The sequence below is a fragment of the Carassius auratus genome, chromosome 23 (assembly GCF_003368295.1).
Source record: "Carassius auratus strain Wakin chromosome 23, ASM336829v1, whole genome shotgun sequence".
In the NCBI taxonomy this organism is placed as follows: Eukaryota; Metazoa; Chordata; class Actinopteri; order Cypriniformes; family Cyprinidae; genus Carassius; species Carassius auratus.
In genome coordinates, this window is record NC_039265.1 from 8,437,199 (window position 1) to 8,459,451 (window position 22,253).

Below are 22,253 nucleotides of genomic sequence, written 5' to 3' on the forward strand. Positions count from 1 at the left end.
TTACTGTTATCCAAAGGGACAGAACTATTTGCACTGTTTTTATCAGTGGGACAATATTCATATAATACTAAAACCTAGAAATAATTTGCAGGTCTCAGCAGCACGAATTATGTGCCCAGCTACATCTGATTCAAATATTATGCTAACAGTGAGTGTAGTTTCAGACATTTCAGCTGAAGGCTGTCAGATGAAAACCGATCCGATTCGACCAATCAGATGAAAGCAGCGTTTCAGCTCCGCCCACAAGTCCGAATGAAATATTGAAGCCATAAACCGAAATGATCAAAACATACACGGACCAACTGTCTTGTCCATGTTGTCTCACTTGATTGAATCCTCTTCTTGAGACTTGAGTCTCTGACCTTCTGTAAGCCCCGCCTTGTTCACACAATGATTGACGTGGCGCGAGGGCGGGGACACGTGATCGGCTCGGAATGCATTTTCAATGTGCACATTGAATTTTGCTACATTCATTGCGGGACACCGAATGAAAATGCAATCGTAAGTGTCTTGACTGTGAGTGTTAATGCAATTAAAAAAATTGCATTTAAATGATCATTTTGCCACAGTTTTTGCTTTAACATGTTAGACATATCTAATCATTTCTGTAATACATTTTCATTTTAATTTTGCAACTTAGAAAGCTTTAAAATTAATATTCATTTTACATTTTAAAACTGGTGTAGTAAATGGCAAATGAAATTTATGTAATTTCATTTTCATTTTCATTTTGCACCAAACGTTGCACAAATGTATTGGAAAATGTAAATGTAAATACAGAAATGCATTGCCATTTTACATATTGCATTGTCATTTTGCATATTACATCCCAAATTGAATAATGCTACCCATATGCTTCCATAATCTCATGAGTCTTTCAGGTTTTCGAGTCGTCCCTTAATCACGTGAAAGACCCATAAGCTTTGACCATGGACTGGAGTTACCCTGGGAACAAAGCTGTGTATATTATTACTATTATTATTATTATTATTATTATTATTATTTATTTTTATCTCTATGATTTTTAGTGTACTGCCTTAATGTTTTAATGTTTGTCTAATAATAATAATAATAATAATAATAATAATAATAATAAGACTGTATAAAAGGCTTTAACCTATCTTTCGTTCTTTTGTCACGTGATAGCATTGGATAGAGAAATTAATTTACAAGCTTCCTGTTAACTGTCACTCACGTTATTTAAGATAGACTTGAATGTCCATGATACAAACCTAAATTTTTATAATTCTTGACTGAAAACATTTTGTAACATGATTTTGATGTACCATTTACATGGTAATGCAATGTCTGATATTAAAATGGGTTTTAAAGGATGAATTTTGAGATTTTATGTTTTCAAGTAATATATAACTTCTGATGATTTCTAAAATGTGATAGAGAAAAAGACAACGAGGAAGTATCATATATTAATCTATTACTTTTCCTACATAATTTTTTACAAAATATATTGGTAAAATATATATTTGGGAGTCTTAGACCTTTCCAACGATATATAGTTTGTCAAGATTAGATTAGATTTGATTGTAATATAGTCAACATAGGCGTCCCGTATACGGGACGGGGTGACATTTAACAGGTTTTAAATGGGTGCATAGTCATTATTATTACCATCATCATTATCATCATTATTATAATTTTTATTTACTCTTACAGTTAATGTACTTCATTTCAAGTCTCAAATTGCAGCTTTTTACTGCTTACAGTTTATAAATGTATGAATTTCTGTCATGATGGTTATTTTCTATACACTGAATGTTGAAACAAAGGCAATAAAGAGTATTTATTAATGAACACGTATGATTATGGTGGGTAATTTCACTCGGAAGGTCTTATTTTAAGTCACAAATAATTCTTAAATGTAATTTTCCAGTAACTCCCAAAGAATTCTCCATTCTCATGGACTCTAATTTATAAAGGAGCTGTTATGCTTTTCAGGAACTCATTAGATCATCCACTTTATCTTTTTCTTTAGACCCATTTGAAATTCCAGTAGGAAAACTATGCTTTTTGTCACATCCTTCATCATGTAACTATAAGATTAGATCATTTTTTCAAAAGGAGCTTGTAACGCTCCATATGTGTTGACTTATTGGAGGAATGTGGTTGATCATATTGATTGGAAAAACGTATGGACTTCAGAATACATAATAACTAACAAGGTTAGAGAAATCTCATTCAAATTGTTACACAGATTTTGCAGCTAAAGTGTTTTTGAAAAGATTTAAGCAGACATAGTTAAAAGCTGTTGTTTTTGTGGTGACCCTTATGAAATTGATATACATATCGTTTGGGATTGTCCTCATACACAGCTATTTTGGATTGAATTCTCTAATCGTAATCGTAGTGTGCTACAGGGTTTCTCTCTCATTTTTAAGGATGTACTACTGTTTGGCTTCTTTAATATTCAAAAAGACAAAATTAATGAATATTTTATTATTAACCTATTATGACTTCTGGCAAAATTTCATATTCATCACAGTAAATTAACTCATCAAAATCCTATATATATATATATATATATATATATATATATATATATATATATATATATATATATATATATATATATATATATATATATATATATATATATTTTTTTTTTTTAAGACAGTCAACAGAGTATCCAACCTATTTAATCATCCAAAACTTTTAAGGCCGTTAAAACATTTTATTTTTTTAAAGGCTGTTTAATCTTTTAATTTACTTTGTTAAAGCTTCAGTTATATTACATACTTTTACTCAAGTAATATTCCAAACGGTGACTTCAACTTTTACTAAAGTAATTTTCTGGTAAGATATCTGTACTTTAACTTGAGTATGACTTTCAGGTACTTTACACCACTGCCATTTCCACACACACAAAAAAAAAAAAAATGGTAGAAAACAAAAACTGATTTCAGCCGTTTTAAGAATAAGAAATGTACAATTCTTTTAAAAGCAAATCGACATTAAAAAGATTTCTCAGGGATCATGTGACACTGAAGACAAAAGTAATAAATGTAGACTTAATGAGGAGAAGAAATTTTTATTTGTGTTTTTCATTGTAATTGTACATTGTAATGTTTCCAAAAAATTTTACAGACTGTATAACATTGTTACCTAGTGTTTATATTGCTTAAATACCATTAATCGGATGCAAGATGCTGGGATAGGCTTCAGCCCCCATGACCCTAGAGAGGATAAGTGGTTTGGAAAGTAAATAGATGGATGGATGAACTTCCAAAATTCTTTGACTTGCTTTGATTTTGTTTCTATTCTTAGTGCTTTTCAGCTTAAAAAATACCTTTCCATTATCTTTGTTTGTCATTTTGCATCATTATATCTGTGCTTAACCTATGAAAATTAAGAAACTAATGAAAGTGTCCTTTTTTGTTGTTGTTATACAATGTACTGGACTTTCCATTCATCAAAATGACTGTGAAGGCGGGAATTCTTTGAACCAGCAGTAGCAGTTTCTATAGGGGATGAAAAAGGGCATAGTGGAGGATGGGGGTACAGACATTAACCTGCTGTATTCACTGGATTATACATTCATGTCAGTTTTTCATTTCAAGTACTGGTGGTTTTGATTTTGTCTGGATGGCATGCTTTCCTAACACTAACTAGTCAGAGCTCAGGTACCAACTAAAATGCTGCAATAACCAAAAATAAAAAATAATAAGAAAGATGAAGATAAAGTCAGGTTATCATCAGGTACTCAGACTTGACAGCTATGATTGATCATGAAACCAATGATTGCAGTGACTTTAAAAAATGATGAATCATTGCTGTCAAGTCAGAGTACTCTTGTACCTGTAAACATCCCTGTTAAACACATATACACAGTATTGAGGTATGATGTATACCACATACTGTGTAATGGAGTGTAACAGATCAATGCAAGAATTTCAAATATTGGTCAATATTTTAATAATGGACAGTTTGTTTTTTCTCATTATTGAGCGATTTGTCCCACTCAATTTTCTCATCAAATTCCAAATCAACAACCAATATAGTAAATAAACAGTGCAGCTATTTTTACTACTGTAATTTCAAATAGAGTACCATCTTTTGTCTGACAGTCTTACAGCCTTTAACAGCAAATACTTTCTCTTCTTCAGGAAAGAAAGGCATGTCTTTGGCCACTTTATATGCCAGATCATAGTCTTGAGTCATGTTCAGATGGCCCATCTCAGCCATGACCAGAGGTGGGTAGAGTACCCAAAAACTTTACTCAAGTAAAAGTAAAAGTAATTCTAGAAATATTTACTCAAGTAAAAGTAAAAGTACTAGCATTGAATAGTTACTTGAGTAAGAGTAAAAGAGTATCGGATAAAAAATCTACTCAAGTAGTTAGTTACTAGTTACTTTGGGTCATATATACGGAGCCTTTTTTTATATAGATATATAGACAAAAAATGTATGTAATGTATGTGTGTGTGTATAAATGTATATATTTCATCAGCCTTTAATCCAATTTATGTAATTTATTATAAAACCCTGTCTGTTTATTTAAGTAACAAATATAGGTGTCATGCCATAACATATTTTTAATACGACTGACTTTATTTTAAATGTGAATTTAACATTGAAAGTTAATGTGATATAAATATTGCTACTAATCTTTCATTGTTCAGAAAGAGAGCAAATAACATTTACATTATTAAACATAATTTTCACTGACAGTCTAGATTTCATTCACTCTCAGAAACTACCATTAAAATCACTGAAACTGTTAACACTGTGAAATCAATATCTTAATTATAGATTCGTACACACATCTGCACTTTGTTGTTTCTGATGAGAGAATTCGGCAGAAAGAGGTATTCTAAGTGAGCGAGTGAAGGAAGCACCGGCATTTCAGCGATGACTCATCGAACACCTCTGATTGGCCTGATTGCATTCAAAAGCTCAACAGAACCGTGTGTGATTGGTTAATGCGCAGCGCTGTAAAAACGCCTCTGTCTCTGGCTCAGCGCCAGCAAGCGATCACAGATCTGAATTTAGCAGCTGATGATATGACTTGCTGAACGTACTCGCACTGGTGTGATTGTATTAAAATTAATAAAATCTTAATCGGCTATTCTTTGTCTTTTGGAAGCTGCATTCAACCTGTTATAAGCCACACACGTACAACAAACTAATGTCACAGTGGTATCGTGTACTGTAATCGAATGTAGCCCAAGTTATTACCTGTTAAACAGTAGACAGCACGCGCGTTCATCTAATAAGGATCTCCATCGCAAGCAAAGAATAGCCTTTGCAGATTAGCTTTCAATTCAGTGCAGTTCCATAGCCCCGTTTTCAACGCTGCTAATATTCTTAAACGTTACAACTCTGAGTGAACCGCTTCAGAGCTCAGCGCGTGCAGCATGGAACTGAACGACTCAATCAAACTGATTCATGAACCAGTTCACTCGTTTGCCGACTGGTTTGATCAAGCCTTTGAACAGAGTTGACTCAAAAGAATGAATCATTCGCGAATGGGCATCGCTCATTGTCGAGAGAAAAGTAGACGGCGCGTTTGGAATAGACTGAAGCTTTTATTGCATTAAGATAAAGTAACGAGAGGGGCGTCGCCCACAGTAACGAAGTAAAAGTACAGATTTTTCCCAAAAAATGTACTCAAGTAAGAGTATAAAGTACCCATCTTTAAATATACTCCGAAAAGTATTCGTTACCCCGAAAAATTACTCAAGTAAATGTAACGAAGTAAATGTAACTCGTTACTACCCACCTCTGGCCATGACACACTGATGTACATGCTTCAGCTCCAGAGGCAAGAAAGGAATGTAATGATCAATTAGATGCTGATTTATTAGACTGGAGTGCCAAAATCCATCTGTAGATTTACACAATAATGAGACCATCATTAATAAAATAACAAATAAATACTCTGAAACCGTAACATGCACAAAATAAACAGATGAAGATGGTACTGTAGATTCATGGAATTTACATAAATTGCTTGCAAAGATATTATTTACAAGACAGCTCCTGTGCAATTTCCACTCTTCTTTTCACATTACTCTGTGCAAATACTTGTAACACATACTGTTCTTATCATTGAAGAGGTATTCAAAGATTTGAGTCTCCATTCCCTCACTCTGGATTTGTATTTCTTCCCGATTACAGCCTCTTCTCCAGAAATCCAGAGTGACGTTTCCGATGATATGCTCACCTGTATGACTATAGATAACATGGCTCATCATTCACTGGCTCACTCTTTCAAGAGCAAGTAACATGGACTAACTAATTTATATTATATATTGACTGTAGATAAAAAGATTAAAAGACAGAATTTAAATTACAATGCATAGGCAACACCTTTTCTAATTTCTTGAGTATATTTTAAGAAATGTCCAAAAATGTCCCTGGCTATGTTCAGAAATAGCATTCTACAGCATACTGGAAACAAAACTGTATCACACAAAACAATGTGCACAACTTGAACTTCCATTTTCAGTGTAATTAACAAACAACAATTCATATTAATTACAAATAATATCTTTTTGGACTTGCATATAAAAAAATACATTAAAAGTGTACTTAAAAATGCAAAAAATCCATAGGCCATTTATTTAATGTATGACACTGTTTACTGATGAGTTTAACATTGTAAATCTATAACAGAAAACAGTAGGTATTATCCACCTTATTTTGCATGAAGTAAAATGTTTTTTTTTTTTTGTTTTTTTTTGTGAATGTGTGCGACTTCCATTTCATTAGTCTCAGGACTATTATTGGTTTTCCTTGTACTTCCTTGGTTCCGGTTTTCCCTCGTCTAGTTAGTTGCCCTAGTTTCTCATTAGTCAAGTGATTAGTTTTTACCTGTACTGATTCAGTTTCTCTTGCTATGTCTAAATACCCACATTTGAGGTCTTGGCCACTTGAGAGCATGTGTGCACAAGACTGTCCAGATCTTAAAAACAGCAAAGCGCAGTGCCCTTAAATCCACACTGTTTTGAATAGGCCTACTCCAGAGCGCTATCGAGACCAAGTGTATCCCATCATGTTCTGGAAATAAATTGTGTAACTTTTTGCAGAGATCATGGAAACCTTTCCAATGCCAGTTCAATATTAATATAATAATTAGAGATTACAGATTATTTGGTAGAAAAATATTTTACATTTTATTGGTGCAAACATGAGTAGTGGTGATCTTTATTTTGTACATTTGCAAATGCTTTTTCAAATCACTTAATTAGAAGCACCACAACTTAAATTGTCATGTTATAGGGACTAACTTACAGAGCCAACAGAACAGAAAATGTGCGGATCCAAATGCAACGCTTTTAGACCACATGGTAAGAGAGGCTAATGCTGCATTTCCACCGAAATTACCCAGAAAAATTGTACCAGGAATCTTTTTCCCAGGAACTCCCTGGGAACTCCCACCCGACCCGTTGCTTTCTGTGTTTCTACCGCGGTCTAAGCCTAACCTGATTTTACCAAGTGAGACATGTTCCTGGGACAACATCGTTGTTGACCCTGGAACAACATTGTGATTAACCAATCAGATTTGAAGAACCAGTTTATAGATTTTGTGAAGTTTATCCTTAAAATCAGTGTTTGGTGCTTGTACATCAGTGTCATTCATCTATCATTTCCTCTGATTTTAGGGATTACTCATGGTTAAGGTTAGGTTTAGGAGTAGGGATATGGTTAAGAATATATTTTTGGAGTAAAATGTTGTTCCAGGGTCAACAAAATATGTTGACCTAGGAACACATCGGACTTGGCAAAATCAGGACGTGCGCGGTCTAAAGTACCAGGAAGATTAGTTAAATAGTCTGGTGACGTAGGTCTGTGCAAGTTTCTTAATACTGATTTTTGATTTTGTACTTTTGTACTTGATTTTTTGTTGATTTTGTACTTGCATCCTCGATAGTTCTGACTTTGCACATTCGACTCGGGAGTGTGATGTCCGCGACGATGCAAATCCGGTAATTCTGCAAACAGCAGCTTATTTGATAACATCAGTCAGCTCGGCTACTGCTATTCTCCTCTCTGTATATTTACAATAAAACAAAATAGGATATCAAATACCACCGCCTCCTTTCGTTTCTCATTTAAACATAATAGACGCAGAAATTAACTTGGTTAAGGGAAATGTGTATATATACAGCGTATATATACAGCCATTACAAATTAAGCTAAATATTATATCAAATGCCTTTTTTATTTTAACATATAGATAAATTGAATACGGAACAAAGATTGCCTATCATTTACCCAAAATGAATTATATTTTATGTTTAACCACTAAAGAGACATCAGAGCCAGCGGCAAATGTCAGAAGGTCTAGCCGAGGTTAGACTGCTCTTGGTGGATACAGAAGCATTGAGCTCCTGCTGATCGTGTGGAGCTGACCATCTCTGAAATCGGCGAAACACATCTTTAAATAGGCGCGGTCTTTATAAATAAACCACAGATTTGAGTTTTAAACAAATATTTTTAAAATGACATTTCATGTCACAATGACAGTAATATTTTGAAAAGGATCTGAATAAATGGTGGTTGAAATCACAATGCTGCGTGAACTCAACCAATCAGCATGTTTAGCGCGCAAGTCCCGCCCCCAAAAGTTCTGGGACTTTGAAAAAGTACTACCTCGCCAGCAGGGACTTTCTGAGGGGTATATTTTTTTAACTGGAACTTTATTTAGTTCCTGGTTCCTGTGGTGGAATCACACCGAGTACCAGGCCAAAGTCCCTAGTTCCTGGGTAAAGTTCCTGCGATGGAAACGCGGCTTTAGATCACACACCGGCAAACAGAAACAGAGGATACAAGACAAAGAGTGATGCAGGCGGGCGTGGATCTGCAATCTGTGAACAATATCCCATAGGGTAGTCCAATGGGGTCATCTTTATCCAGGCAATTATCAGGCAAGGGGTAGACAATCTCCAACAGGGGCAAGACTAGAGAGGTAAAACTAAGACAGGCAGAAGGTCGAAGCATGGGAAGAAACTAGTATATAACTAAAGCTAAGACAAGAAATAACTATAATATTAGAACTAAGACTAGGAACTAAGGTAGGAAATAGAATGATAGAACTAAAGCCAAGAAGCCGAATTAAACTCAGAAAGGTAAAAGGCTCTCAAGCACTAAACGCTAACAACACTCGGCCCAGATGAGCAAGAGAGTGAGCCTTTTGTAGAGCATGTGAATTGGTCTCATTGGTCTCAGATGTGCATGTAATCAGTGAGCTGCATTGAGGAAACTGTAGTCCAGGGTGATCAGTGACCGTCTGTATGGTGCAAGAGTCAATGTAAACCACAGGCAAATTCTTGTGGCAATCGGACAGAAGACTACAAACCAGGTTCATTACAGAGCCCCTGCCCAAAGAGCTGCTTCCAGATGCTCCCCACAGTACAGGATTCAAGAGGGCGGTGGAGTGGAGGCAGAACTGGGGCAGGACAGAGGGCAATGTCCATGAGGAAGAGCAGAGCAGGAAACCAGGAAAAAGCCAGAAGCACAGGTGGAACTGAAGACAACCAGATCAGAGCAGATACAGTAGTCACGGCAGGAGACCGAGAGAGTTCAATGCTGATTTCGTGGACCATGACAGGACAGACTAAGGGTTCATGAATGGCTTCCATAGCAGTGACAGGACAGGCAGGGAGTGAATTTTTGAAGATCACTGACACCTCTGGAAGTTTTGGAGCAATCGTCGCCTCTTCCGTAGGTTCAACTGTAATTCCATCAGGAGACCGAGAGAGTTCAGTGCTAGATGCTACCACCACCCTAGGAACCGAAGCAGGTACCCACAGATCGAGAGATTCTGCAGTGCACACTACCACCTCTAGAGAAAATGCAACAGGTGTCATCTCTTCAGGAAGTTCTGTGGTTGTCAAATAAAGCCCAAAAACACACAATAATGCAAACCTCAAGTGTGAGTATTTGGACACGATATCCGTATATATGTTCTGAGTTTTCTTAGTTCCACTGTCTGGTCTTGTTTTGCCTCTAAACTCCTGATTGTGTTCCTTGTCATTGAGTTAAAGACAATTGTGATATTCCTTGCTGTGTGCTTTATTAACACAGCCACCCTGTGACAATTAACCTATGTAATTAACTAAAGGAATAGCAAAGTGCAATAAATGCTAAAACTATTTACACTACAAACTAGTGTTTTTATGATTGTGATGATAAAATAATATCACATCATTTACCTGCTTGCAAAATAAAGCAGCATCATTTTTTTTTGGTAAAATAACCAGAAGCCTTGCACATTCAAGTTACAAAAATTTATATATATATATATATATATATATATATATATATATATATACACACACACACACACACACACACACACACACACACTGCACAGCAATTTTCAACCATAGCCCTTCAACATTCAACATTTAACATTTTTGAACAAATTCAACAGATTAGTGCATCACCTGAGAAAAATGAAGATTGCTTTGTTGAATGACACTCCATCTATATTGTCAGTGTAGTCTAGAAAAGGTTTTATAGTGTCTATCAGCCGTGGATGCATTTCATCAAAGATGAACATGGAGCGGGGAAAATTTGATACATTTCCATGAATCCACTGCCTGAGTTGAAGCTAGAGAATGAATTTATGAAATATTATGCATTTACAAACATTTTCCACTCCACATTCACTTACTTTAAAGAGCCTATTTTACCTAACATATTACTATTAATGTCAAAGACAATATTAAAGCAATCAAAGCATATACATCTATGACTTACTTCATACATCTCTGCCATCTCTTCATGTGGAAAGTGATAACCGGATATAAAAGTGTGAACATGATTGCTCTTTAGTCCCAATTTATAAATGTTCCTTGCAATGATCTTGGTGATGTAATTTTTTCCCACTCCTGTCTGCCCATGGATAGAGAGGACCAGCGCCTTGGGTGGATCTGTTTCTCTCATAAACCAAGATACAGCCTTCAGAACTGTATCCACAGCAATATGTTGCCCAAATAGAGACTTCCTTAAATCGTTCTCCAAATCTGACAACATGTTTGACTCTCGTTAGCAACACATATTCATATACTGTATTATTAAAAGAGTTAAAAGTTTTTATTATGTCCACAGTAAAAACAAAAAAAGCAATATGTTTGTAATGGAAAATGATAAATTGTTTGCTTACCTTTTGAATTAAAAGAAAGCAAATCATCGTCCTTATTAAACATATCAAAAATATCCCAGAATCCAGCCTCTGTTGCAACAGGCAAAATAAAAAATAAAACAAAAAATGTTCCTGATTTCATTGCATTATTTTAGACACTTCCAACTGTGAAGAAAAAGTGGCACGGACCAAGATAAATTCATAAGGCTTTTAAAGTCACATTTTTACAGTCACACCTCAATACATAAGGACAGGGCGAGGAGATCATGAAGCTTGTTCTTCCACATTCTCCTGTCATGCATTTTTTTGTATAATGTCTCAGGTTACACATGTAACCATGGTTCCCTGAGAATAGGTCACGAGACTCTGCTTCCTCTAGAGGGCGCTATCGGAACGCTGTCAGCGTGACCAGTGTCTAAAACATGAATGAAATAATGACAATGAACTTGACATTGGCAGGCGGAAGCCTATGACGTAAACAAATGAGCGACTGCGGATATAAAATGGCACCTGTATAACACATCATCCTCTTTTTGGTCTGAGGAGACACAGCATGATGCCAAAGCATGGCACAGAGACGCAGCGTCTCATTCCCTATTCTCAGTGAACCATGGCTACATAGGCCAGAGGCAGTTAACGAGGCTCAAAAAAAGAGCCTGCAAACTCATGTCACCACCCATGACGGAGCTATGAGAGTGAAGGCTTCAGCAATCAGCCATGACTCTTAAATGAGAGGAAGCCTAGCACTCAACCCTCTTAGAGAAGCTCTTAAGAGTGGAGGCCTCAGCATAATGATTCTCTAAAACAAGAGGATGCCTGACAACACTCAGCGCGAAAGACAGTTAGTGAGGCTCACAAAAAGGAGCTTACTTTACCAATAGTACTGTCTAAGCAGAGCTCTATGCAGCAGAGGCTCCATCAGGATGATTCTCTAAAATGAGAGAAAACCTAACATTAGCCGTGTTTCCACTGTCGGGCCAAAACCGGGCATGCTAGTGCGTGCCAGTGCCAATCGCGTTTCCATTGTCACTTGTGGGGCTTGATCGTGCCTCGTCAGTGCTTCCTCGGGGGCCAATGGCTCGGGTTTTTTGGCCCGACGAAAACCTTGGGCTAAAGCGGGCCAGCTGGGGTTAAAGGAATGGTTATGAAAAAAGGCAGAGTTTCTCCTTGTCTGGAGAGCGCCAGTGCTGCAGATTATTTCATAAAAGTAAAACAGCTTACACCAGCATTAAAGACTTTTTAAAATAAGTTGAGCTAAAAACTCACTTTCAGTCAGCAGTGAGTGATTGAAATAACTTGATTCGATGTGGCTTATAATCAGCATACAAGGCAGAAATATTTATAAGCGATGCAAAACACTATGCATGCTAGGCATTAATTTTAGGAAAAATCAGATGTCAGCTTCTTATTCTCTATCACATTCGTGTATTTATTTAGTAACATATTTTATCTGTCATAAGTCTCGTCTTGAGAGTTTAGCTCTGTGTATATGTCATCAAAATATAATACTAATGGTTTTTGTCGGGAGCTTTTATAAAAATATAGAAATTATCATTCTTTCTAAATGTTATGTATATAGGCTATTGTGACTTCAAATAAACAGAAACAGACTGGACATTTTATTTCTGTGTGACTAATTTGATAATAAATTGATAATAAATTCATAATGATATCACTGATTTATAGTAAAACATTGATGCTTTTAGATTTAAATACTTAACAAAGCATGCAAACAAACGGCCACTTTTATCATGTTCGTTTTGTGATCGTTGTGTGTTCACTTCTTACTGCTTTGTGTGTGCACTTGGATGGGTTAAGTGCAGAGCAACAATTCCGATTATGGTTGACCATATTAGGCAAATGTCAAGACTTTCACTTTCACATCATAGGCTTCGGCCTGCCAATGTCAAGTTCATTGTCGCTATTTCATTCATGCTTCAGACACCGGTCACGCTGACAGCGTTCCCATAGTGCCTTCTAAAGGACACAGCGTGCAGTTCCCTTTCAAAGGCAACCGATCAGGTATCAACCAACGCATAACGTCTGCCCCCAGTGGCTAAATGAGGCAAGTCACAAGGCAAACTTTTGTGTGTGTGTGTGTGTAGAAAATAGTATGAATTATTTAACTGCACTCATTTTATTATATTTATAGGCAGAATTAAAAATCTAAATATAATCTTCTACAATATGAACCATGCATCCCTTCTCTGTTTCTATTCACAACTCCTTAAAGTGAACTGAAAACAATTAAAGATCTCTGTTAGTCTATCTGACAGTACTAAACAATGTGCACTAAAAAGCTGCAGATTGACACAAAACTTTTATTTTACAGTTTAACTTTAAAAGTACAGTATTAAATGAGTTAAATCAGCAACAGTGCAAATAAGTGAACAAAATCTTTCATATATTCATTGTTGGGATTTTCCCTAACTGAATGCTGGTTAATAGTTATTGCTGCAGAACTCTTGTCAAGGAGTCGGAGTCATCATATTAATTTAGACGGTTTATTGCACAAGATTTGACCTAACACACATATTAGTGTATTTGATAGTTTCTGGGAAAAAAATAACAGATATAAATATTCATTGTTAAAAATAACCAATAACTCAGCATATTACAAACTCTATAATAAACAACTTTGTCAAGTCCACTGATATATGGAATATAAACTGAAAAACATATCAGCAATATATCTGTGAGAATATTCTGCTCAGTAAGATAATAATAATAATCATTCCTTACATTTATATAGCACTTTTCTAGGCACTCAAAGCGCTTTACATAGTCAGGGGGTATCTCCTCATCCACCACCAGTGTGCAGCTCCACCTGGATGATGCGACGGCAGCCATAGTGCGCCAGAACAGTTGTTGACAGTATAATGTCCCCATCATTACACTGGGGCGCTAGGACCCACACAGACCACAGGTAGAGCACCCCCTGCTGGCCTCACTAGCACCTCTTCCAGCAGCAACCTAATTTTCCCAGGAGGTCTCCATCCAGGTACTGACAAGCCTTCAGTGGGCAACCGGTCTTGGGCTCCAGGGTGATATGGCAGCCGGTGTTCTGAAATATTTGGTTTCTGAAATTTTCGGTGACGCTGGGCGGAGCATACATGAATATTCATGAGTTTCCTGTTTCGCGTTGAAGCGACTCTGAAAATATTCCTGCGTTGAAACTGAAACATAAACGATTTTCAAAAAGGAGTTCATATTAAATGCACATAATGACCAGCAGGTGGAGCCAAATATTCACAAGGATTCAGAAAAGCCTGCAGTTGAACTTCTGAACTACTACAGCTAAAGCCATTTTTGTGGAACTTGGACATTTTTTAAACATGTCATAATAACAAATTTATGTGTTTAACATAAATATAAAATATTAAATGAAGAAACAAAAAAGTGCGTAAAAATAGAATAAGTATGAGGAGGTACGGTCAAATAAACTCTGTACACTAGTCTCTCTTTGGCGCCTCTAGCGGCTGAACGCATGTAGTGCAGCGGGATCTCTTGACTAAAGGTGATTTGAATGAATGGAAAACGCTTTTCACGCCAAAGCAGAGCAGAGGGAACAGCCCAGACAAAGCAAGCGAGAAACTTTCACGCTGCTAATCGCCAGTACTATCCCACAAAGCATGGCTTTATAGAAGACAGCGTCTGTGCAGTGGATTCAACACCTTTCTGAGGAGATGAAAGCGAGTTTGAAGTGAATTTAAAGTCCTGCTGCTGGTGAATGGACGAGCTTATTTTGGCTCTGCGGGTCGATGATGAAGCTTTACGATGCAACAGGTTAGACTGAGTTTCGATATACATTAATAGATCAAAGAGTCGAATGCGGTCACTGGATATAATTGTTGTGTTGGTCATGTTGTAGTCCGTGTATTAATAGCTGAGATGCAAACACCGCGCACGCTTACCAAGCCATTGAAATGATAGTGCTGCTACACAATAATGCGAAATCAAAGGAGATGTAGCCAAACCAGGCCTGTTTGAAATGTCCAAACGGGCTCTGCATTTGATACGTGCAAAAAAGTGGATATTTTATATAATTTATAGAACCTAGTTTAAAACGTGGCTAGTTCTTAGAAATGTAATTTATGTTGGTTACATTTTTTGCACGGTCTAAACAAATGTTAGTCATTTCTTAGACTAAAATGTAAAGTGGTGTGATGTTCTGATTAAAAAAAAAAAACACTAAAATACTTTAATGACATCTTTGAAATATGTGTTCTTGACAACTTAATCATTGTTTTCAAACAAGTTAAAATATTTTCCAAATAATATTTGAAAACATAATTGCTAAATTGTTTATTTTAAAAAAGAAGATTATGGCAAACTACTTTTGTCAACATTCGTTTTAGTATATTTTTTAAATAGTTTTTTTTAAGTTTTTTTTTTAAAAATTGTTTAACCATGTTGGCATTTTTTACTTTAAACCAGACAAAAATATCAACATTATTTTTAATTTACAAATTGAATATGTTTTACATGTTTTAATGCCCTTCTAAATAACCTAATAGATACAGAGAAAATATAGCGTCCTACACATTATATAGGCCTATTTGTTATTATTATTGTTATTTTAATTTATATATAATGGTTGAACAGTCAATGGGTTTTTGTGTATATTTTCAAATTAAACCAGTCCATTTAAAGAGATACTCTGGTTTTAATATCGGCAATTTGATGCATATTCAGATTTGAGGCTTGTGTACCTTCTGGGATCTGTCTCTGGCAGTAAAATGTTCATTCTCCAATCATCCTGCCAGGAGTGGTATCTGACCGCTGGTGACCCCTCCGTGTGCTATTATAGTGAGGATCTCTACCTCAGCACAGAGGATTCAGAGTAAAGCAGACAGCATGGTACCCAACAAGTGGATTATGCATCCAGTTCTTCTCAAATCACCTCCCAGAGGCTGGCTTGGCATCCGGCTACGTCTCAGTAAGTGTCCTTTCTCCTCTTACTCTTATGAATTTTTAATTAATTGATCATTTTAATATCAATAATGCATGAAAGATGAATGACTAAATGTGTGTCTTGACAAATTACATAACATTGCTTGATTAAATGATTGACGCTGATGCTTCAGATCCCATAAACAAAATAATAGCTGTGGTTTGGCATTAAAAAGATGACTTTATATACAGGCGTTTGGAGCATAAGTGTGTTCTGATAATACTTTGGACCTGTGGAAATGTTAAACGAACATCTAATAACATTGTTTAATGCAGTGTGTCTTTTTGTGTGGTGTATTTGTAGGCATAGAAATGAGTAACATCAGATCTCTCAACTCATTGTTTTAATTGGCAGTTGAGTTAATTATGATTCATTTGAAATCATTTGCATATTAGGGATTTTTAATTAATTGAGAATGAGACCAGTAGTGGCCTGTTCTGTATTGAATTCATAAATCACAATATATTTACATGCATTTTACATTTCAGATGGAAAGGTGCATGATTGATTAATTCATTGAAATTCATTCAACTTGACTGAAATAATTGGTATATTCCGTGCATCAATAAATACAAGCTTATTGAAAAGTCCACAAATGTTTTTTTATTTTATAATTTTTTACTTTTAAAACCAGATTCAAATCCAATTCTGAATGCTTTAGCTATTCAATACTACTACTTTCACAGACTGACATGCACAGACGCATCTCGATGTTGCCAAACATTTTCCTGCTCGATTATATTGACCTCTGCAATCACGATAAGAATGGTTATTTATAGAAACCCCAAACTAATGTGTGGTGTACACCAGAGGCTTCTTAGCTCAGCGGGGGCTGCAAGTTCCCCTTAGTGCACCAGACCACTGAAGCCTCCCTGAAATACATGGTTTTAATCTCAGAGCATCTGCTGTTTAAGACTTGTCTGAGAGGAGCTTCTGGCTCACTCAAGTTTGATTAATCATTTTATCTTAACAGTTCTACCTAGCGTGTGTTTTTCCCCCTAATTTTGGGTGCATGATGTCAACTGACTGACCTTTAAAGCTCTTAGCTTGATATGCTTCCTGAAAAAATGTCATTGCATCACTTGTTTTAAGTTGGTTCCTTTTGCATCTGCTAACTCTTTGCCTTAAACACTAGCCGATCCTTCTGCTTAAAGACTAATCTTATTATCTGAAGTGTGAAGGGTATTTATTTATCAGTTTGTGTTTCGCTTAGCTAAATTTGGCTTGTGCAGTGGTAATCAGGTTTTCTAAAGAAGAAAAAAAATTCAAGAGGTTTTTGCTAAATTGTGGCCTTTGTTTGACTTTTTTGAATAAAACTTTCAGTTGATTTTTATAGCGATGCAATAGAAGAACTGTTTTTGCTTCCCCAAACCATTTTTCTTTTTTTTTTTTAGTGTGAGGAACATTTTAATATTCTGAAGAACATTTTTTTCACTTGTGCAAAGGAAAGGTTCCTTGGATGTTAACATTTCTTCATGGAACCATCGATGCCAAAAAAGAGACTTTATTTTTAAGCATGGGTGCCATTTATACATGCAACTTTCGCTTAAATAAGTGAACAAAAATTTTGGTAGATGCACAATAAAATGAGTAAAAACATCCCATATAGTGTTGTGAAAAGATCCGGTACTTTGGTACCAAGTCGGTACTAAAGAAATTGAAAAGTCACGGTACCAGGTTTCTTTAAGTATCGCTGGTAGCGAGTGCCCGGTCAACCCGGTTCCTGATGCATACAGCGCTATGATTTCCACGAAGCAGAAAACACGGACGAAATCTCAAAATCCAGTCATGAAAATGAAACTTACATTTTAATATGGACAGTCACGAAATTTGTCAAAGTTAGTAAGTTCACTTTATGTTCACAAAGTTAATAAATCAAATCTCTATGGACCAGTATCTGTAAATGTTAAGCTGCAAAAGTTGGTTGAAATATGAATCCTGCATGTTCTGCACATCTGAATGAATGGCAGAGACGTGCGGGTTTGTTTACTACATAGACTGAAGCGCATGACCCTTTCAGCATCTGCCGTCTCAATGAGGACATAAATACATAGACATCACCAGAACTATTCTGAGTCACTTCACAAGCATTTTACTGTTTCATTTGAGTAAAACCAGTCAATTTAAAGGTATTCACGTCAACCTGTCAAAATAAAAGTTCATTTTTACATAAAGGCATTGTGCTAGAAATATTACTACTATTTAGTAGAATGTATGTGATACTGCTACTACTGCTGAAACAATTAATAAATCTTTTTTTATTCTTTTTTTAAAGAAATAAATCACACAATATGTTTACTGTTTTTCATAATAATATTACTTGTAGAAAAACTTTAAACACAATTGTAAATAAGTATAAAGATGGCATTGGTTTTAGTTTTAGTGATACATTTTATTTTTAATTAGCATCTTTTTGTGTTTTGCTTTGGTATCGAAATTGGTACAGAAAACCGTGGATTTTCACTGGTATTGATACCGAATACTGAAATTTTGGTACCGTGACAAAACTAATCCCATAGACATACAGTGAAAGAGGGATGAAGCTGTTTGTAGAAACCAGAAAATCAATCAATAACCAGTATATATGGGATTTTTTTTTGTTGTCTTGGGTTCAGTAACGAACTGCATAACAATATCCTATGAGTTTTGCATGGGCAAAATGTAAAAATCTAACGAATCCTACTACAAGTGATTAAAACCATTAAAAATTACATTTAACTTGCCCGCTAACATTGACCCCATTTTCTTTTCGAATAAATTGACCAATTCATTTGACAAGTGCTTAGTGTTTAGTCACAAGACACCTTACATTTAATTAGTTACAACAATGAAATATTGTTGGTAAGTCACAATGATGTAATCGAAAGACTGTATTGTAAGTCTGACTCCAGAACCCAAATGCAACCCCCACATACACACAAAAACAAACCGCAGGGTTATTGCTATCAGCTTTTCAAGTCCTGAGATGATGTAATGCTCATGAACAAGCTCTCGCAGCTGTCAGCCGTTCCCTCCACCGTTCAACAGCCCTCCTAGCCCTACGGCTTTCCCATCATCCCTCACTCTGTCACGCTTTCAGCTTGCTTTTATCACACACAAGAAAGGCTTAAGACAGTGCTATTAGCATATTGTACTTCCTCCAGGTCCTGCCCTTGGTTTAAGTGGTTGTACAGCTATTAGACTTGTTGAATGACTGAGATTAGCAGTCATTTAGCTGTGAACTTGCAGTTGGAGCTGGTCGGTTTGTTTGGCTGATGGTGCACTGCTGTTGGAGCCTGAGAGAAAAATTTCAGGTCCCAGCTGTGAGGAGTAATGAAGATGTTCACTATGGTATACTGCAGATGCTTCTCTGCGGAAGATTTGGTTAAAATAAAAAAATAAAAATTTTATAATTCAAAATAAGGAATATATTTTTTGACTATTATTTTAGAGCAATGCAAGCAGACATTTATTTGACCACTAAAAGTGTGTTGTTGGTGTGACACAAAATGGCCTCAGTTGCTCTTTTAAAATGGTTGCAATTTTCAGTATTTCATTATTCGTAATATACAGTTATTCTGCCAAGTAATATAGCTTATTTTAATAACACTAAGCTTCCCCGACTAAGAGTGAAAGATCTCAGAATTTTGGCAAACATTCTGGCAAGTTCGTACAAAATGTTATGAACATCCATTCTTCCACTGATTTTCACTCAAAGTTATCTGGTCTTTAATAATGTTTAATAACCACATGCAAACGTTGACGAACACCCAGTTCATTCGTATATCAAACTAGCCTATATGTTATTAATTTGTACATATATATCAGATTATTTTATTTACAAGTTTCATGCTTGTATTTATCCAGTTTTTTTTCCGTTGCATCTGAAAATCTTAAACCATCCTAAGCTGGGGCCAGTTTCATAAAACAAGATTACCAAATAAACCAGGCTTATTTCAGTTAGTCTGAATTATTAACAGTTGATGTGGTTCAAAATAATTTCAGACTAACTGAAATAAGCCTGGCTTATTTGGTGAACTTGTTTCATGAAACAGGCCCCAGGTGTTTGTTGATATCCCAGCCTGGCTAGTCTTTCCATTGGCTTTAGAGTGGTTTAGTGTGTTTTTCAGCTAAACACCAGCTTGGTTGGGCTGAAAGACTAGCAAACAAGTTGAATCATCTTTCAGCAGGATTTTTATAGCTGACAAACAACATAACAACAACAAAGCATTAATGTTTACTGTACTGTACACACAGCAAACTGAACTTTGTTTTTTATGTTAGATTTCTATTGACTAGATCTATAGTAACTTCTTTAGCTTCTGATGTACAGGTACTAGCAGCGATCATGCTCTGCTCATTAGAGGAATGAAACGCTGGTCACCCCTCTCTCCGTGTGACGATTACGGTAGATTAAAAGGGCCCTTCAGCCTGAGTTTATGTCATCACTTTGTCCCATGTGGACGACTGCTGAAGAGCTTCCCCCACCCAGCTAAGTCCATTTAGGCGGATCTCAGCCTCGTGTTAATGACCACGTCTCTGCCAAGGATGAGCTCTGTAATATCTGCTTTTGTACAGAGCAAGACCATCTAGCTTTTCATTATGTCCTAAATACCCCTGTTCTCTTACAGTAACAATTTAGGAGCCACAGTGGCTTTTCCAACAATTTTTTTTTATTGCTTTTTTGTATATTCTGGACATGAATGCTTATATATATATATATATATATATATATATATATATATATATATATATATATATATGTGTGTGTGTGTGTGTGTATATGTATGTGTGTGTATATATAATGACCCATACATTTATTTTATTTTACAATTATTTGCCTTAAACATTATGAATGGAAACTATCTATAAACATGTTTTGTTTTTGTTTTTAGAAATGCATACTTTTGTAAGATGTTCATTATGTCGCAAAAGATTTATAGTTCACATCCTGAAAAAATGCATTACAGTGATAAAATTTTTTTTTGACATTGATAATAAAAATTGCTTCTTGAACACCAAATCAAAATATTAGATAAATTAAAATATTAAAACAAAATGTTATTTTAAATATTACTCTCTTTACTTTGTTTTTGATCAAATAAATGTAGCCTTGGTAATCATAAGAGACTTCTTTTTAAAAATCTTAACATCCCCACATTTTTTAATTGTAATATTTGAAATTGAGTCAATTAATTATCTTCAGTTAATTAGTTCAGTTTGTTGTTGTAAGTTTTGAAATATTACATAAGCGTTTCTAGTATTTAAGAGGTTAATATAGCATATGATGTGGTGGTTCCATCTAAATATAGGTTAAATATATTTTCCACTACTTTTGCAACCAGAGAGTCAAACTGCTCTCCATCTGTCAACACCATTGAGGCATGGGAAAACTCACTCCTTCACTTCATCCCATTGCACACACTCATTCTGCCTCTGTCACACGTCTGCACTCAAACTCTGTTACGTTTGCACTTTTTATGCTAATGCAGAATATTCAAGCCCACTGTTCGTGTTTAAAAAAGACGCTGAAGTTGCAGAGGAGAACCCTTAGATTCATTGTCTGAATCTGCTTCTCTGTTGAGTCTCATTCTGCAGCTGCCCGAGCAGCCTGTTCATTTAAAAAAGCTGCAAGTTCAAAGCCAGGTTCTGGATTACTACCATATGTCTGCAAAGCCAGACTCCAAGAGTAAGTCTGCCCCAGCCGTACCCTCTAATTTCTTATCCCAAAATTGGACATCTGAATGGCTGTGCAACATCGTCCCTCCCCTCCGACTCTTGCACAGTACGTTCTCACAATAATTCTTCTCTGCAGGATAACTAAAGCAATCGTTCTGCAACAAGACATTGGGGAAAAGCCACGTTTGAAATTGTCATTTTGACATGCATCCACCTCCATAGAGCGGATATATTATCAGAAGCCACTGCTGCCCAGTGTCCATCCAAGGAAACAGCTGACATTGTTGTAGTCACACGGCATTCCTAACTCATAAATCTCTCCCAAAAAGGAGGACTAGGACTCTAATCAATGCAGAAATGTCTGGCTTTTATTGTTTGTGCAAATCATAGACAAAATTCACTGTGTAGTAGGGGTTTGCAAGGGATCTTTGTTTCACAAAGACTGGAAGGTATTGGCCTAGTCTGTCAATCCCAGCATGCACTTCAGCCCAGTATGAATACAACATTTGTTTGGTAGTGTGGGTCGAACAC

At 35.9% G+C, this 22,253-nt stretch overlaps 2 protein-coding genes across 3 annotated transcripts in view; one reads left to right on the top strand and one right to left on the bottom strand.

The window, feature by feature from the left end:
* Nucleotides 1–3,387: 3,387 nt before the first annotated feature.
* Nucleotides 3,388–11,370, bottom strand: LOC113041197 (torsin-1A-like). Its single transcript, XM_026199600.1, has 6 exons — nt 11,132–11,370; nt 10,726–10,991; nt 10,410–10,576; nt 6,056–6,189; nt 5,751–5,842; nt 3,388–4,203 (listed from the first exon to the last, which is right to left on the bottom strand). The coding sequence occupies exons 1-6, from the start codon at nt 11,250–11,252 to the stop codon at nt 4,042–4,044; spliced, it is 942 nt and encodes a 313-aa protein (XP_026055385.1). The 5' UTR covers nt 11,253–11,370; the 3' UTR covers nt 3,388–4,041.
* A 3,274-nt stretch (nt 11,371–14,644) lies between these two features.
* Nucleotides 14,645–22,253, top strand: part of plekhg5b (pleckstrin homology domain containing, family G (with RhoGef domain) member 5b) — a 66,173-nt gene continuing 58,564 nt past the window's right edge. The window contains exons 1-2 of one of the 2 annotated variants that reach the window (XM_026199597.1): nt 14,645–14,896; nt 15,877–16,049. In XM_026199597.1, the coding sequence (XP_026055382.1) occupies nt 15,968–16,049 (82 nt within the window). In that variant the 5' untranslated portion in view covers nt 14,645–14,896; nt 15,877–15,967. The remainder of the gene's footprint in view (nt 14,897–15,876; nt 16,050–22,253) is intronic. The other variant, XM_026199596.1, reaches the window with a different exon arrangement.